We start from the raw sequence: 19,157 nt of genomic DNA on the forward strand, positions 1-19,157 counted from the left end.
CTGCAGAGACTGGCCTGTATTGGTGTTATGGGAGCTATACAACAGCAGCTTACTTGAATGAGGCTAGAATTTCAAGGTTCAACTGGCCAGCACGAAGTCCTGACATGAATCCCACAGAACATGTATGAGACTACCTGGGAAGACGAGTTAGAACTGATATCATCGCCCAATAATTTATAAGAGCTTCGTGAATGGGAAAATATTCCATAAGAGAATATTTGAATCCATGATAATTGTTTTAGTTTGAAAGTGTTTGATTTTCTCAAAAAAAGGTGATTATTTTCATAAAACTTGAATAAAAAGATCCATATTTCTTTGGGTAATTCACTTTTCCAAAGCATTTCAGAAATTTCATGATTCTCGTGAAAATTCTAAGTAAGAAAGGTATTTGAACACTAATAATCAAGTGCCCCATTTTTTCTACTTGCTAGTGTATTACAATTTTGTTGATATCCGTTACATTTGGACTAGCAACTCAGGGCCTTTTATAGTTCTCCTGAGCAAGTCCAAGTTAGAATTATTAATTTGTACTCTTATCTAGGTAAAGATACTCACGGTTGTTCACATTCGTAATTTAAAAGATCTGAATTGTTTGAATTTCTGGTTGGTCCATTGTCGTCGTTACCCTTGCCAGGCGTGGAACTGAAATAAAAAAAACATTTATACTTCAAAATATAATCAATTTTATTTTCAGTTATCTATGATATAATGAAGCAGAGAATATGCAGTAGAAATGGATTTTTCCCTAAAATTCTGGAAAACTGGAGTATTCAATAAAAATATGCGAATTGCTATGGTACCAGCCATAGAAAGTTAACTGAAAACAAGGGCGTAGATCTTTTTTCTTCTTGGGGGGTAACCGAAAATATTCTTTTTTGACGACAACGTTTACTCATATCTGTATTGTGAGAAAGAAAGGTAGTCTAGCGGTGTTAAATCACAAGATCTTGGAGGCCAATTCACAGGTCCAAAACGTGAAATTAGGCGGTCACCAAACGTGTCTTTCAATAAATCGATTGTGGCACGAGCTGTGTGACATGTTGCGCCGTCTTGTTGGAACCACAGCTCCTAGACATCATGGTTGTTCAATTCAGGAATAAGGATAAGCTTTACTCCAAATGCGGCAGTTTTGTTTGTTGACGTAGCCATTCAACCAGAAGTGCGCTTCATCGCTAAACAAAATAAAATGGACGTAGTGCGCGATACGTATTCCGCACAGAACCATTACTTTCGAAATAAAATTTCACTATTTGTAACCGTTGTTCAGGCGTGAGTCTATTCATGATGAATTGCCAAACCAAACTGAAAATAAATCACTTGACAGCTGTTAAATGGGTCGCCATCTTGAACAGTAATGCCAACTTAAAGTTATATACCTCGAAAAAAAACACCCGTTATTTTGAAAATCTTGGGGGAGGGTAATTACCCCTAGTGCCCCCCTATTTCTACGCCCTTGACTGAAAATAATCATACCTTTCACAGTATAATCTCATCATTCAAAAATCTTTTGAAATATAAGCACGTAATTCCTTTCATTAATTTTTCGCTGCTATGAAATCTATTTATGTTCCTGTCCCAAAAAAGACTCAGCAGTGATTCGAACCTCATTAATCCCAGAGTTAATGTCTTCATCTTCTTGTAAAAGCAAAGGGTTTAATGAAAACTCCCCATCCGGTTCTATTTTTAGAGATGAATCGTGCTATGCCCCAAAGCGACTGTACGTGTTGAAAATCGGTTATAAACGAACGTCTCGGGAGTTTCATTTGAAACCTCCTGAAGAATCTTATTTGAAGAGTTTCTATTCTATACACTTCGAGCAATACCCAAGTAAGGTTTCTTTAGTGTTTGTGCATTTATATTTGCAGGATTTCGAGGGAAGATTATTTTGCTGAGTGTGGAAGATTGAAAGGAGTTTTTTAGTTTTTAGTGCAAGGAAGTTTAAGATGAAGGTTATCGGTTCTTATGGTTTTTGAGTTTGAAATTGTTGTTTTTTATGGTTAACTAGCAGGAAATTCAGCTTAAAATCAGAAGACACGACGAAGGGCAATGACTGTTGAATATAACAAAAAATAATTCGATAATTACTGAACACATGTCTTAGGTAGGCTCCTTCTGAAATTATACAATCTGTTCATAAATTGTAACAGGCCAATTGAAAAGTCACCGGTCTACTATAGTAAAACACATTTTTTTGGCAAAATTCGATTTCATTATTCAACATAGTTGCCTTCGAGGGCGATACAGCGATTATAGCGATCTTCCAACTTTTCGATACCATTTTTGTAGTACGATTTGTCTTTCGCTTCAAAATAGGCCTCAGTTTCGGCGATTACTTCTTCATTGGCGCTAAATTTCTTTCCAGCGAGCATGTTTCTGAGGTCTGAGAACAGGAAAAAGTCGCTGGGGGCCAGATCTGGCAAATACGGTGGATGCACAATCAATTCGAAGCCTAATCCATTCAGTTTTGCCATTGTTTTTATTGATTTGTGACACGGCGCATTGTCTTGATGAAACAGCACATTTTTTCTTAAAATGTGGCCGTTTTTTAACGATTTCATCCTTTTAACGATCCAATAACGCTATATAATAATCGCTGTTGATGGTCTGGCCCTTTTGGAGGTAATCAATGAATATTATATCAGCTCATCCCATGATACTGAAGCCAAAACCTTGCCAGTTGACTATTGCATCTTTCCACGCTTAGGAGTTGGTTCATCGTGTGCAGTCCACTCAGCTGAAGGTCGATTGGACTCCGGAGTGAAATGATGTAGCCATGTTTCATCCATTGTCACATATCAAAGCAAAACTTCAGGTTTATTGCACTTAAGCATCTTCAAACACTGCGCAGAATCATTAACACGTTGTTGCTTTTGATCGATTGTGAGCTCGCGCGGCACCCATTTAGCACACAGCTTCCTCATGTACAAATATTCGTGAATGATCTAATGTACACGTTCAGATGATATCTTCACAATGTCTGCTATCTCGATCAACTTCACTTTACGGCCATTCAAAATTATTATGTGAACTTTTTTGATTTTTTCGTCGGTGACAGCCTGTTTTGGGCGTCCACTGCGTTCGCTGTATTCTGTGCTCATTTCACCACGTTTAAACTTAGCATACCAATCAATTATGGTTGATTTTCCTGGTGCAGACCCCGGAAACTCTTCATCAAGCCAAGATTTTGCTTCAACTGTATTTTTTCCCTTCAAAAAGCAATATTTTATCAGCACAAGAAATTCTTTTTTTCACATCTCTTTTCAAATAACAAAAGTAGCTACACTCACAACGCAATATCTCACAAACGAATGGTCGGAATGCTGTCAAAAGGTACCTAATTCAGTGTTTTGACACCCGAAATTTTATTTTCAATGCAAAATCTCCAACAGATTTGAAAACCATGCAGAAATCCAGGCAGATATCTCAGTAAACCAATAGAAATTAGTAACTAAGTGTGTTGGTATTCCTACTCGTCTATAGGAATTAAAACATAATGAAATTCCGAGTTAGAATATGTGATTAACGATCTAGTCTGTACATCAATCCATTATTCTGCAGTTTAAGCCCATTTCTATGGACTTCGCGCCTCAATCCAAATTGCCTCTAAAAGCACCATGTTTGCAAGGTAATTGGAGTATACAGTTCTGGGTTTAGGCCTGGAGCATAATCCAGTTTAGGGTCTTATGCAACTGTTTTCCAAGCTGAAATTTACGTCATCGATCTGTATGCGCAGCCATGGAAGGGAATTCAATGCGTTAGCAGAACAATCGAAATATTGCTTGGACAACTAAAAGCATTTGGCTTATATCGAATAACATCCAAAATGAAATATGTACAGGGGACTGTCAGATACGAGATATCTTAGATATATAGCAAAAACAAGGAGGCCGTTGGATCATGTTCCGAATCTAGTAAGGTCTGAGATTCAGACTCAGCATAGAACTAGAATTTTTTAGTCGTTTAGACGCATGATGAAGAGGTCTCTTGGATAATTGTATCCCCTATACAATACATTATACAGGGTGATTCACAGGGATGGCCTATTAGACGTTTATGGAAAATTGATCATAATTTTGAGCCGAAAATTTGTTTATTGGAGTTTGAGACAAATGATCTTTCTCCCTAAAATATATGATAACTTGAGGATATACCGGAAACAGACTATTACTTCCTTATTTCAAATGGCATTCCCAGTATATTATTCCGTGACAGAATGTTTAAAGCTTATTATACACAAACGCGATGTTGCATTTAGTTCTTTCTTGTCAGGTGCGTGTCACTCTGGGGCTTGGCACACTGAAGTTCAATTATTTTCGATCAATTTTTATACAGGTGTACACCAACAAGAACTTATACGATCAAAAATTGGATTTTTTCAGTATAGTTGATCTTCACCTTGTATTAGGCCAATTGAAAAGTCCGCGGTCTGATGCACAGATCACGGTGCTAGTATTAAATCCATATGATTAGTTAGTACCAACCTTCGAACGATAACTGTCAAAATTTGACAGCAGTCCGACCATTAGTTTGTGAGATATTGCGTTGAGAGTGTAGCTACTTTTGATATTTGAAAAAAGATGGTTAAAAAAGAATTTCGTGGGCTGATAAAATATTGCTTTTTGAAGGGAATAAATACAGTTGAAGCAAAATCTTGGCTTGATGAAGAGTTTCCGGGGTCTGCATCAGGAAAATCAACCATCATTGATTGGTATGCTGAGTTTAAACGTGATGAAATGAGCACCGAAGACGACGAACGCAGTGGACGCCCAAAAGAGGCTGTCACCGACGAAAACATCAAAAAAGTTCACAAAATAATTTTGAATGACCGTAAAGCGAAGTTGATCGAGATAGCAGACATTAGGAAGGTGCCATCTAAACTTGTACATCCAATCATTCACGAATATTTGTACATGGGAAAGTTTCGTGCAAAATGGGTGCCGCGCGAGCTCACAATCGATCAAAAGGAAAAACGTGTTAATGATTCTGAGCAGTGTTTGAAGCTGTTTAAGTGCAATAAACCTGAGTTTTTGCGTCGATATGTGACAATGGATGAAACATGACTCCATAATTTCACTCCGGAGTCCAATCGATAGTCAGCTGAGTGAACTGCACAAGATGAACCGAATCCAAAGCGAGGAAAAACACAACAGTTAGCTGGCAAGGTTATGGCATCAGTATTCTGGGATGCGCTAGTATAGTATTCATTGATTTCCTCCAAAAGGGCCAGACCATCAACAGCGATTATTATATAGCGTTATTGGATCGTTTAAAGGATGAAATTGTTAAAAAACGGCCCCATTTGAAGAAAAAAAGGTGCTGTTTCATCAAGACAAGGCGCCGTGTCACGAATCAATGAAAACAATGGCGAAATTGCATGAATTGGTCTTCGAATTACTTCTGCATCCACCGTATTCGCCTGATCTGGCCCCCAGCGATTTTTTCCTGTTCTCAGACCTCAAAAGAATGCTCGTTGGAAAGAAATTTAGCGCCAATGAAGAGGTAATCGCCGAAACTGAGGCCTATTTTGAAGCGAAAGACAAATCGTACTACAAAAATGGTATCGAAAAGTTTGAAGATCGCTATAATCGCTGTATGGCCTCGAAGGCAACTATGTTGAATAATAAAATCGAATTTTGCCAAAAAACTGTGTTTTACTATGGTAAACCGGGAACTTTTCAATTAGCCTCTAAAGAACTCACACGATCGAAAAATTGGATTTTCTTGTATAGTTTAAAATTTTCACTTTGTATCTGTATTTCTGAACAAAGTTTGATTGAATAATTTCAAAATTCGGCATACCCAAGCGAAAAATCTTATGATAAATTATCTTTCGGTGAACTGACTGAATGAAATCACCTAATACGTCTCTGTTGGAAAATACATTTTCCTGAATGAATTTATGAAGAATTTACGTGGCGCAGACATCTCATTTGATGTTTCCTCGAATAGACTCGAAATGAATAGGATTGTCAGGACATTCATCATTCAATTCACCATTTCCTCATAAAGAAGGAAACACAACAAGAATCGTCAATTACAGTTATTCGACAGAATCTTCGAGACAGGATGAAATTATTGATTCTTATAGTACGGTTTCTTTTCATAGTGGCTTATAGTAGAATTTTCAGTTTTTCTTTTGGGGGAATGAATGACTATTGTGTTTCGAATTGAATGATCGATTGATTTTGATGGAATCTGTTTCTTAGACATGCGTCGAATAGAATCAGAAATGACATCACAACTGAAAATTTGATTTCAATAATGAGCATAATAACTAACGGACGTTGAAAATAGTCTAAACAAAATTATCCAGGTAACAGACCAATTGAAAAGTCCCCGGTCTACCATAGTGAAACACATTTTTTTGGTAAAATTCATTTTATTATTCAACATAGTTGCCTTTGAGGGCGATACAGCGATTATAGCGATCTTCCAAATTTTCGATACCATTTTTTTAGTACGATTTGTCTTTCGCTTCAGTTTCGGTGATTACTTCTTCATTGGCGCTAAATTTCTTTCCAGCGAGCATTCTTTTGAGGTCTGAGAACAGGAAAAAGTCGCTGGCGGCCAGATCTGGCGAATACAGTGGATGCAGAAGCAATTTGAAGCCCAATTCATGCAACTTTGGCATTGTTTTCATTGATTTGTGACACGGCGCATTGTCTTGATGAAGCAGCACCTTTTTTTTCTTCAAATGGGGCCGTTTTTTAACGATTTTATCCTTTAAACGATCCAATAACGCTATATAATAATCGCTGTTGATGGTTGTTTTCATCTTCGCATTTCAATAACATTTCTGGATGGGCTTTTTTTTCATAATTTTGAGCGTTAAACTTGCAAAAAAAGTCTTCTGACATGTTGATATTACCTCATTTTTGTTCAGGAAAACTTCACCTTGATATTTCTTGCAAATTATTCACCATTTTAGAAACCCACAATAACTGAGTGGTTTCTGTCAGAAATTGGAGAGCAACGATCCCTCTGTTGGGGCAATATATCTCGGTCATTCTATCGAATGACGAAATGGTGAAAAATGACGAGAAAGCCAATGGCCATACTCTGCGCTATGTCAAAACATGAATCATTTAGCGCTAACGATCGCAGCTTAAGAAGATATATAACCTTCTCTCGGTGAAAATTTGAGCAGTGGGGAAACTGGACACGCAAGAGATCAAATTGAAATTAATGATCAACCTACTAAAATTTCATTTTAAATGCCCGTGCGAAGTATCAGGTCCCCCATCGCGCTGCTTGCTACCCCCCCAGGTAGTGGATTGAGGGGATGCTATCAGAGATCTTGCTGCCGGTGATTCCCAGGGTAGACCAAAATCAGTGTGCAAGGTTTATGAATTTATCTCGAAGGAGTATAAATCTTGAATAATTGGAATTTTCGATTGGCCAATTTGCACCCTACACGAGAATCCTACCCTCAGAATAATATAGTGGATGCGCGTTGGAATTAGGTATTGCCCGGATTTTTAATTTGAATTCTACCAATTTTTTACGCATAAGGGTAAATCTCACATATATGGGTGTGAACTTAGTTGCTACAACCTAGAACTTTGGGTGAAGCTCACGCTTCAACAACGCACTGAAATTGTTAAAATTCATTACAAAAAAACCTGACAATTTTGCAGTCATAGTTGCTTTAGTGAGGCAATTTCTCGGCTGGCAATAGTGGAAAAATTTGAGCTCTCGAGACAAGTTATAGATGTGAAGAATCGAAATTGGGGGCTCAAGAACGGATAGAATATTGCTGCTGTAATAGGCCAATTAAAAAGTCCTCAGTCTGATGCACTCAATTTTTTCAATTGGCCTGTTACGTGCCATATAAGCAACGAAACAATCGCAAATTTGTAAGGAAATTTTCCCTAGCGTGTTATTTCTCGAAGAGATGATCACCATTGGCCAACGAGATCCTGTGATTTAACACCTTTAGACATTTTTCTTTAGGCTCAAGTGGAAGATGATGTCTATGCCAATGCTCTACAATCGATTCAAAATATTTAAAATGGAACTCGTAAAGTTATCGTGAACATACAGTCTCAAATTTGTGAATTATTCATGGAAAATTTCATGAAAATGATATGGTGGTGCATATGCAACCATGCCTCTATTTGGATAATATCGTTTTACATCATTAAAAGCATACCTTCATCATTACAATCTATTGATTACTCCTACAAATATATATTTTTCTTTTTAATATTAAAATGAAACAAGACTCTTTAGCTTATGAAATGGTTCATGGAAATTTCAGGAAAATGATATGTTGGTGTGAATGTAACTATGCCTCCATTTGGATAATATCGTTTTACATCATTATCAGAATACCTTCCTTTTGAAATCTATTGATTTCTCCTACAAATATTCGTTTTTCAATATCAAAATGAAGTTTTTTACTGGAAAACTCTTCAGCTGATGAAATGTTGGTTATTATGGTTTCCATATATCTATGTAAGTACTGTAATTGTCTTTTTGCAATTACAGTATGTATAGTAATCCACTCCACTTTTTTAATAGCTAAGTATAGGTTCTTGAAGAGTAATGGACAATCATAAATCAAATGGGGTAGGAAGGCACATTTATTGATTTTATAATGACTTTTTCCACTTCTTACAAATTACGATGTTGCAATGGAGTAATGGACGGCAATGCATTGAAATGATTTTATAGGGAATTGCTAGAAATGAATCATGTTTTTTTCTTTCTTTCAGGAAGAGAGCAAGAAGCAGTCCATTGTAAAACTCCCTAGGTAAATCTAGGCGGAAGAATTATACCACTGTTTCCCTCTGTCAACCGACTTACTGGCACCAAATTACTTCCTTAGGGGAAAATAATTCAAGTCCAGCATATGACACGAACGGAAGAAAAAGTTTGGGGTTGAAATGCAAGCGTTGGCCACCTTCTTTTCCATTCAATACGAATAATATCACGAAGGAAAAGAATAGAAAGATTTGAATGTCCAATGAACTTAGCAGTCAATGCTAAAAAATTCATAAGAAAAGATTCGACGTACACTCTACTTGATTGTTTTCATTTTAGATCTGTAGTTGCTTTTTCTGAGGTTGTCATAAGGGATTCATCGAGCCAAGTAGTTTGACATTTTAACCAACTACTCGACTTGAAAATCAAGCTCGTGAAAAATTACATACTTGAGCTTGACTTGACTTGGTTTTAGATATTTTTTGCTTGACTTGATATCAAGCTACTTGATATTACTTGAGATTGATATGCACGCGTCGCACGGCATATATTTCTGCAATTTCGTGCGCGCTTAGACTGAATAAGGGGATTCCTCGAGCGTCGAGAGACTGAAGCATTCGCTAGTGTGACTTTATTAGTAGTTTTTTCAGATTTCTATGAAATCTATCGGTAGATTTTGGTAGTTTCAGAATAGTTATTTATAATACAAGTGCAGAAGGCATTGATATTCTTCCACGAGTTCAAAATTCAAAAACGAGCCACGAAGTGGCGAGTTTTGGAATGAACGAGTGGTAGAATGAGCCTTCTGTACGAGTATTATACATTATTTTCTCTAATTCATTGCATTTTCATTGAAATTAATGAAATATTTCCATAAATATAATTTAGTGATTTTTGCATTGAAAAATGTTGGTTGGCAGAACTAATTTCTTTAAGGCAATTTGATGAATTGACAGATAAAGCCATAGCGGAAAGTTCGGAGTGCCAACATAGAATAATAAAATATAACCATGAAAACTGTGCGTTTCTGATATATTCTCGCACGATTTTGTTCTACAAGATGTGGAAGAATGAACGGAATAACCACAGAATTAGAGAAATATCTTTCCAAACTTGGCCAAAATGGCCAAGGACTTTTTATCAACGCCAGCATCTTAAGCTCCTGTGGAAAGACAATTTTCCAGAGCTGCTCTTACAGTTACAAAAAACCGCGATAGGTTAGGCGACAAATCTATAAGATGCCTTATGTGTCTTAGATCCTGGATGGAAAATTATGAAATCAAACAAAGCCTGGAGGTTTCTCAATATTAAGAAAATAAATTTTTTATAATTTTTCATTTTGTTATGATTTATAGTGATTTAATTCATGTTTCTACTTAAAAAAAGGTGATATTTTTGGTTTTTTCATACAATAAGTTTAATAAATAAAAGTGTTTCTTGCAAGGTTTCTTCTCATTTCATCTTTTTTTATTGATTTGACACTACACAATTAAACTGCTAAAAGTCAAGTAGCTTGATATGATTCAAGTAAATAAATCCTTAACTTGACTTGAGATTGAAAAACTACTACTTGCCCTCAACTTGAGTTGAAATCAAGTCAAGCTCAAGCCAAGCCGTGAATCCCTTTTAGTCATGAACATTAAAGAATTGAATAATTGAAATGAATATTATTCTACTCACCAACAACAGCTGCAACTGCAACAGTACAAAATCCAGCATAGTGGTCTTCGCATTGTTGCCCGTTGGTTCCGCGAGTTTGTTGGAGTATGGCCACCAGAATTGGCTGCACCACGCAGTCTGAAGTTCAGGGGTCCCGAGGTCCCCCCAGTCCCAGGAGCTTGTATTCCTCCAGAACCTGGTCTGTTCTCGTTTACTCTCTCAGTAACACCGCAAGACATCTGGAATAAAACCTATATTTCAAAAGAGATCCTTCTTCTACGGATCGAATACACTTGGTAATGGAAAAAGTTTTCTAATTATCAAGATTCATTATAGCTCATCATAAACCCCCTTGGCTTGCTGGTTGAAGGGAAATTGAACAATTTCTAATGAGAGGTACTCTAGAAAACAGCTTAGAATCATCTTCTCGTTCCTTTTTTAAGCTTATGAACTGCCTGCCAAAAGTTGAGGAAACTGAAGTGATTAGTGTTTTATTTTCAGAAAAACCAAATATGATTCGCGATAATAAAGGAAATTTGTATTAAGTATCCCTTCTTAACAGATTGATTCATGGAGATATCTTTTAATTGTGAATTTGAACTACCTGTGACATCTCGATGATGTTGACTTGACAGTCTGCAAGTGCTGACTGAACTGTACTCATAGAGTTGAAAAAGCTTTTAAAAGCTCGTTTGTTCATGCGCAAATTGCTTTTTGGAGACCACACAATTGTACATATATAAATATATATGAGACTTCATGTAACATATAATTGATGTCGGTAAGTTTATATAAATGGGGTTTTGATGATGAGAACATTGGGTATGTCTTTGTCAATTTCTCCTTGAATTTTGGAAGGAGCTTGATATGTTATTTTATTTCAACTCTGTTGGTTTTTTATCGCGAGAATAAAAATGAAATCGTGTCAGGTAGATTCGAACTTGAGTCGTTGGATTCAAACCATAGCACGAAGCTAGGATTGCAGTTACAAATGATATATTGGCATCAGAATATTCAAAAATTCATTACTCTGAAGGTATCAGGAGTAGGAACTTACAGAAAGATATGATCAGTGTACAGGGTGTTTTCTTATTGTGCGGCAAAATTTCAGGAGGTGATTGTACTCATCAAAATAAGAAGAATTACGTGGAATTTATCTAAATTCATCAATTTCCCGGCGCGCACAACATTTGGGTCCATATTACTGCACGCTATGCTGTATTTTGCATCTGGATTGACACAAGAGCTGACAACGGAATGCAGAGAACATAATATGCCGATTAGGTGCTTGAACAATAATGTTTGGATGACGATTTTTCTTCAGCGACGGAACAGATATTTCACATATTTTTAATACTAATATTTTGTCGAATTATAGCTTCCCCAAGATTGTATTTTTTACATTTTCTACATATCTGAGAAATGAAGAAGAGAATGGAATATCACTGCGATTTGATCACTCTTTTAATTTTTGAAACTGTCAACATATATTGAATTAAAATTTGAGATTTAAATTTCGTAAGGATCCAAATTGGTTCATGCATGCAAGCTAGGTTTTATAAATAATACTGTAAAATATTGATTTGAGATAAAGAGAGTAGTTTAATTCTGTAATGTGTATTTATAGTTCTATTTTGAACTTGAATGATTGTTATTGTCAGATTATTCGAAACAATACAAATACAAGAATTTCACGTAGAAAATATGCCGGTTAAAAATGAATAAGAAACTCACGTATAATTATTTCTCCAAAACATTTTCATTCCATTCACAAAATGTATTACGTGTTCAAAGATCAATAGTAGGAATTCCTCAAATATTCGAAACCTTCGATACAGATAATCACTCTATATTGGTGTCAGTATATGTGATATTTATAGTCAAGATTATTTATTATTACATATTGTAAACGAATATTGTACTATCGAGAGATCGAACTAGAACCCTGGAGGGAATGATCACAGAGGCTATTAGTTCGATCTTTGAATAGTTCTGATGTATTATTTGATTTGGTATCAGTTCTCACTTGGCAACGAACTTGAGATCAGAAACATGATGTTGGCGATGGTTTTCACGTAAATAATTCATGGTGAAAATGAATATATAAGGTGATAAATTGTTTTACCTGTCTGTTCCCTCTGTGTGAAGAAACTTGTCGAAAATGTTTGAAATGTTCAGCTGCACTTAGGAAATAAAGCTTCAGATTTGACGAGAGGTTATGCAGTGATGTCACAAGAATCGTCATGTAGTGGCCAACAGTGGACAAGAGGTTAACCCTTGCAAGAGTGAGCCGGCTGAAAAAAAAATTTATGAATGAAAGTATGCGTGCCATCGTTCATGAAGGTATTAGCATGACTTGTTGCCGGTTTTCTTAAAATCGTTCAGGTCAAACTGAAGTGCTTACATTATTGATCGTTGCACAAGGGGCGCGGTATACAGAAATTTAAGAGAGGAAAGATATGGCAAAGGTTGACGTCACTGGCCTACCTTTATCAATGGCCATGAAGGAAGTTAATGGCATGGTTGCCTTCAGCCACGGAGGGGTGAGCCATATCCGTAGCCAGGATATTTGGCCAGCTGAAGGACTCGCTCAGAAAAATCTTATCGTCTCCAAGCCATTTTCGGTGAAACCAAGTGCCCGATGCCACATTTACCCCTCAGTGTGCTATGGTCTTCTGGTCCCGATCACTCCTACCGAAGCACTTTCAAGCTTCCCGATTCCATCACTTTGTACGGTTTTCTGCTGCCACCCGTGTTTATCCAACAGAATGCCAGCACCGTCTGATTGAACATCCAACGGTGGTGCGCATCGACTCGTACTAGCGACGTCTAGCGCAAAAGCGTCTCGACGCAACTCACGGCATCCACGTGCGTCGCAAGAAACGGCGATAAGCTTTTGTGAATTGCTGCAGCTACTCACTTGTACCGTTCACAGATGAATAAACGTTACGTCAGGATGGCAATGTGTAGGATTTGGGCTCCGGAAGAATGTGCTGTTTTGGTAGCCATATTGATCATTCACTGATTACAGCTTAGATACAGGCTGCTCTGAAAAATTCGTCCTAAATCGATAATCTATCAATTCATGATCTTCCATCCATTCAGTAATGGTTCATTCATATTCTTTCAGTTCAAAATTCAAAAATGAGCCACGAGGTGGCGGTTTGTTACCAGACATTTTGGCGCCCCGGCAAAATAACATTTCTCCGCCCTGCTTTGCATAAGTTGCCTAGAGTTGATTCATTAATCATTTAATTGTTCCTACCTATCCATCGAATTTCGTTGGAGTATTAAATTGATATGTTTTGGCGCCCCCAAATTGAAATTCCGCCACCCTGCTTTTCCTAATTTATCTGAATTTTTTCTGAAGGAGCCTCTGTTATTCCTCTCAGACATCTTTTCATTTCCATAGGAATTATTTTTGAACTTAAGATCACCTTGTCCAATTCATCATAGGACGTTTTGTCGATTTCATGAAAAATCGCCCTGGATTATTGAGAAGTATTAAGACGAGGCAGTTCTTAAAGACGAATTTTACTACCAATTTGTATTTTCATGACCAGTTGAAAGCTTCTCTTCGATTACAGTGAAATTGGCTCTAAGCAATTTTTTAGTTTACTACAAAGAGTGGTATTTTCACCAAGAAAAATTTTCCACTGACTGACTTTGCGCCCCTACAAGTTGGCGCCCCGGCAAAATATCCGGTATGCCGGTCCTGGCTGCAGCTCTGGAAGTGGCGAGTTTTGAATGAACGAGTAGTAGAATAGGCTTTCACTAAGAGTATAATTCAATAAAATTCTATTCTATTCCATTCAATTATCTTCTCTGATTCACCGAATTTTTATTAAAATCAATGATTCCCTGAAATTGTCACAGTTTATGTTTTGGAATGTGTAGAATCGAAAAATTGAATAAAAAATTATTTAATTGAGTCTCCCAAATATGCAATAACTCAATATACTTTAAACTAGTTACTAGTTTATTCAAATTGATAACCCCTAAAATGCTTTTGTACGCTTTCCAGATATTTTCTAGGAAACTGTTAGAGTCGAATTGAACTTTCGTCAAAAAGAGTTTGAAAAATAATTTATTTAGTAGAGATACCTTGAATGGGTAAAATATTTCGTTAAATATAGTAATTAGGTACAACAAATACCTATATTTATTGAAAACAAAAAGAAACTACAATTATTTAAATTTTTTTTTCATGAAAAAAGTTCAGGTTCAGACATTTCAACTTCAGACACAATGCACAACAAATACACTTAAAAAAACGAAACAAGCCAAGCGTATCCTTCTAAGTATAATTTGCAGAGTAGCATTGCACAGAAGAAGTTTGATTTCAAGCAAACCTAAAGATACAGATATCAAAATCAAACATTTCTACCTAAAAAGTTTGATTTTCAAGTCAAGTCAAGTTTGTGAGTAAAATCAAACTAGTTTGACTGGAATGCATCTCTATTTATTCTCATGAAATTCAGTACAAACATTGGTTGCTATACCGTATTGAGTTCGAAAATATAATCCATGAATTCTGAAGGTAAAAACGCAAGGAAACAAAATCAAAGACATTCATTTCTCGTTATAAATAATCATGAAATTGAGAACACATCTAACTTGGTAATTAAGTGATATCAGTATCTAAACGATTCGTATTTTTTTAATATATTTCCAGCCTTCTCAGCTTTGAGATTGGGGTTGGAAGTTAATTAGTTTATTACTCGAGACACCTTTCCCAATTTCCACTTTAGCATGGCAGCTAAGCAACGACAAACACCAAGAAAATTTTATCGATTCCCTAATGTTCCCTCTTTGAAAGCCCCTAATTTGGAAAACTTGACACCATGTTGATTCTTCATCTGATGAAATGAGACATCCTTGGTATAATCAATTTCTGGGTAGGCGTTGAAGTTTTCATAATAACCTATTCAGATCTTCAATGTTTGTCCTTTGACAACGGAGAAGAAAATAATTTGGCTTGGGTTGGGGTAAGATATAGTGATCAATTTTTAAGAGAATAATTAAATTGCTGTAGTTAATGAACTTTGAGAATGAAGCGTAATAGCAGATTGGAGGATGATGAAAGAAAGATCTACATACCTCAATTAACACTCTAAATTGAAGTACTTTATGATGAAGAATTTTCCAATAAGAGGTTTCATTTCGATATTAAAAAAATAGTATATTTCAAGAGAAATCAATGGAAATTTATTTCATTGTAAATAAGAAGGAATGCAAATAATGATGCAAAAATATCATCCTTATGGCAGCCACTACTGCAGATTCAGCGATCAACTACTTCCAAATTTTGGTTGGTCAATACAACGATCTTACGAACTGGACTGAAAACAGGAATTTAGAAAATATGTGTAAATTTGTGGTGCTTTCACTGACCTATACCAGGAAGCTCTTGAAGCTACCACGAGCTGAACTTTGGGTAATGGTGAGACTGCTGGCAGGACACTGGTGGTCAAATACTTGTTGTACTGCAAGGGTAAGTCAGCAGATGAGCTCTGTATGCTCTGCGGAAAGGAGGTACAAACAGCCTATGTATCAATGAATCAATTTATGATCGAAAACAAATCATGGGGCTATTCCCACAATGTTGATGGAAATATGATAGAGGATAATGCTAGCTCTTTACTGAAATAATGATTCCGTCATTTCCATTAGTTATGAAAGTTTCATTGCAACTCCGTAACATCAGATGTTCAGTCGATGTTCCTATAAGAGAATACATCGTTTCAAAGTTAAATTACATCCTTCATAGTGTTCTTATTAACTTTGACTACCAAGATAGTTTCTGACATTATATGTCAGCATCGCATCTTCCAGTGAGTTTATACGCTGTTACATAATTCTGGTTCAAACTTAATTCATTTTATTGGGATATTTTTCTGGTATATTACTATACCCAAGAGGAGACTGGATCTTTCCTTCAGTACTGAAACTCCTGATTTGGACAGCTTGAAACATGTTGATAACTCCAGCTATGCTTATCCAGAAGATCCAATTAATGAACTGCAAATTAATTGGAAGTTTTGGTACTTATTTACCCAATCTGTAGGGAATATTAATAAAAAAGAGATAACCTGGTGTAATCATCACAAAAAAGTAAGACTAGGAGAAACACCTGTATCTCGAAAACAAAGTGTTTGCGGACCCATGTTTATAGGACTTTTTTTGCGAAATAACCCAAAATATATCTCATTTTCCTTTGTACCTCCAGCTTAGGAACACTCTGTTTATTAACACAAAATAATATTCGAAGTATTTTCGATTTTATGAATTTTTAATCCTAATATAATCCTGCCATCTCACCTCATAGGAAGCGATGCTCAGCTCAGAGGACGTTTTCTGTGAAACAGCTAGGTTTGAGACACCTCATTTATTTTTCATTTGAACCGTTCTTTTAATGATTTGATATATAGGATGAAACGTGTATAATTCGCAGAATGTAGAGCTAGATAGATATTGGAAACCAGGGATATATCTCACTGTGAATGACCTTACATTTGTGGGAAGCCAAAAACTCATTTCGAGATATATCAACAAATGTTTTTCTCCAGGCTACAGGGTGGTGAAAGTGGTATACTAAGTATGAGATATATATCGAGGTGAAAGGCTGTGCCGACTTCTGGCAATTCGGCTCCAGCTTTTCAATATTGATAAAATGAAATCAAACAAATAATTTAAGCTATTCTGGACACGTTTCTGCTTGGGGTGTGAGTTGAAATATATATTTGCTGGGAGGGAAATGGTTCGACATGTGTTTACATAAACCTTTAGCTTCGGAATGAGGTTTTCTATCGAATACTGAAATCCTGCTCTATGAAAAGCACCTCTGGGATTAGGGGACCTGAAAAAAATTGCGAAAAAGTTCTCTTACGATATGAAAGTCAAAGAGTTTCTACTTGAAAATAATGAACTTTTATAAACTGTCGAATAAAACTACAAACGAAGTTTAAATTCAGATACTAATAGAATAAATATAGCAACTTAAACATACGCAACAGCATCAGTTAACTTTTGAGTTCTGTGATTGAAAAATCATTAAAATCAGTAATTTTGCGATAAATAATTATACACCTGCCTTTCCTCTCATGATGACATTGCTTCCAGAGTCAATTTCAGCTTTAGTGACAGTTTGAATTATTATTATTATTATTATTGGTATCCAAATCTCGTCCTTGTAATCAATCAACAAAATAGGTAATCACAGCTTGAGGACTGGTGAAACAGCAGATAAGAACAAAAAACCTTTATTAAATTCGCCAACGTTTCAAATCTTTATTAGATTCTATAGATCTCTCCACCAAATTTCATCTCAGACTTCTTCAGACCATAAAACAGTCTCTGAAATTATTGAAAGGCATTTTTCGGGCACTGGAAAATTTGTAAAGGTAACTCACGAATTCACATCGACAACATCTATTTTGCCTTTTTCTCTTGTTAGGATTATGATAAGGTGAAAACTAATAATTAATTAATGCTCTGTCACAACGAAGTAGACTCCAAATGCATCGATGCATGATATCGGGGAACACAGATCTAAGAGATCTGGTTAGGAAATAACACATTTTTGCGTGATTTTATCGAGAAAACGTTGATTATTTATAAAAATAACAAATGAAATACTTGTAATCATCTTTGTTATCTGTTTGTACATCTGCAATGTCCTATAAGTATGGAAAGAAACCACGCCATGAATGAAGTTTGACCTTGTACGCCCCCAGTCCAAGTATTTTCTATTTGCAGCTTTTAAAATTCGAAAAACAATCATATGTTGGGTACAGCTCATACAGAGGAGATCCAGATTCTCACTAAAGAACCCATGCAGAGCCCGATATGGGGAAGCACAGATATCAATTGTAGAGGTGAGAACTTGCTTGATTTTCCATTTTTTTAAAACATGGAGATAGCGAATGTGGGCAATAGTCCAACCTTCATGAATGCGATCTGAAGGGAAGTAATTAACTTAACATTGGCGACACCCTTTACTGCGCATATGGCCAAGAATTGGAGGGTAATGAAAGAACTATCCATCTCGGACCATGAGGCTGTCAAATTTGATATTGAAGCTACTGCTTCAGCTGATGTTGAGTGCAGGGTACCCAGGAAGACCAATTGGGAACTCTATGTAAGTCTCGTAAATTCAGTTGCTTGAATTCTTGTGTTCTTCTTTTTTACTGTGAGCTGTTCTTCATGTTCATCTTTTGTCTCCTGTCAACACATGACAAATACGTTTTACCATCACTGCAACAGAATACTTAAGGCAGGCAATTTTATCAAAGGCAACATTCAAATCAGACAATTTCGTCATATCCGAACTCGAGGCATTTTTTTAAATTCCACAAAAAAAGAAGGAGGCATAATACCTGCAACAGCCAATTCTCGTATAATCCTTTTTCTCCAAAAAAACTCAGTTTTTAAAAAAAGATTTCACAGGTTGTATAGGTAGTGACAAAAACTGTTGTCACCAAAGTTACTGAGCAAATAATTTTTTTCCTTCTAGTTTCAATTCGCTAAGATTATAAGTTTTGGAACGTGATGTTAGAGATGATATTCAGCACACAGAGTCAACAGGATAAGTGTGATATGAGAAATAATCCGTTGAGAAGTTCGGGATAGAGACATCATCTTCATCTTAACATCTGCACGTAGGCACATACTTCCATCGATTAGTTTGTCTAAGACTGCCTTGGACAGCTCTTGAATCCCCTCGAGCTATGAATATTCATGGTCTGAAGATACCTTTCTATGAATTTCCGGGTACTATTACCGATAAATTT

The 19,157-nt window shown here is 36.2% G+C and overlaps 2 protein-coding genes across 3 annotated transcripts in view; one reads left to right on the forward strand and one right to left on the reverse strand.

The window, feature by feature from the left end:
- LOC123685806 (glutaminase kidney isoform, mitochondrial) overlaps positions 1 to 9,025 on the forward strand; it is a 26,363-nt gene extending 17,338 nt beyond the window's left edge. The window contains exon 13 of the mRNA XM_045625692.1: positions 8,718 to 9,025. Coding sequence (XP_045481648.1) covers positions 8,718 to 8,745 — 28 coding nt within the window. The 3' untranslated portion in view covers positions 8,746 to 9,025. The remainder of the gene's footprint in view (positions 1 to 8,717) is intronic.
- The window catches only part of LOC123685807 (regulator of G-protein signaling 17), a 25,916-nt gene extending 12,713 nt beyond the window's left edge, over positions 1 to 13,203 (reverse strand). Inside the window, exons 1-4 of one of the 2 annotated variants that reach the window (XM_045625694.1) lie at positions 12,853 to 13,203; positions 12,491 to 12,659; positions 10,387 to 10,604; positions 556 to 642 (exon numbers count right to left, since the gene is read on the reverse strand). In XM_045625694.1, coding sequence (XP_045481650.1) covers positions 556 to 642; positions 10,387 to 10,604; positions 12,491 to 12,610 — 425 coding nt within the window. In that variant the 5' untranslated portion in view covers positions 12,611 to 12,659; positions 12,853 to 13,203. Of the gene's footprint in view, positions 1 to 555; positions 643 to 10,386; positions 10,605 to 12,099; positions 12,278 to 12,490; positions 12,660 to 12,852 lie in introns of those variants that run through there. The other variant, XM_045625695.1, reaches the window with a different exon arrangement.
- Positions 13,204 to 19,157: the final 5,954 nt, after the last annotated feature.

The sequence above is a fragment of the Harmonia axyridis genome, chromosome X, assembly GCF_914767665.1.
Source record: "Harmonia axyridis chromosome X, icHarAxyr1.1, whole genome shotgun sequence".
NCBI lineage: Eukaryota > Metazoa > Arthropoda > Insecta > Coleoptera > Coccinellidae > Harmonia > Harmonia axyridis.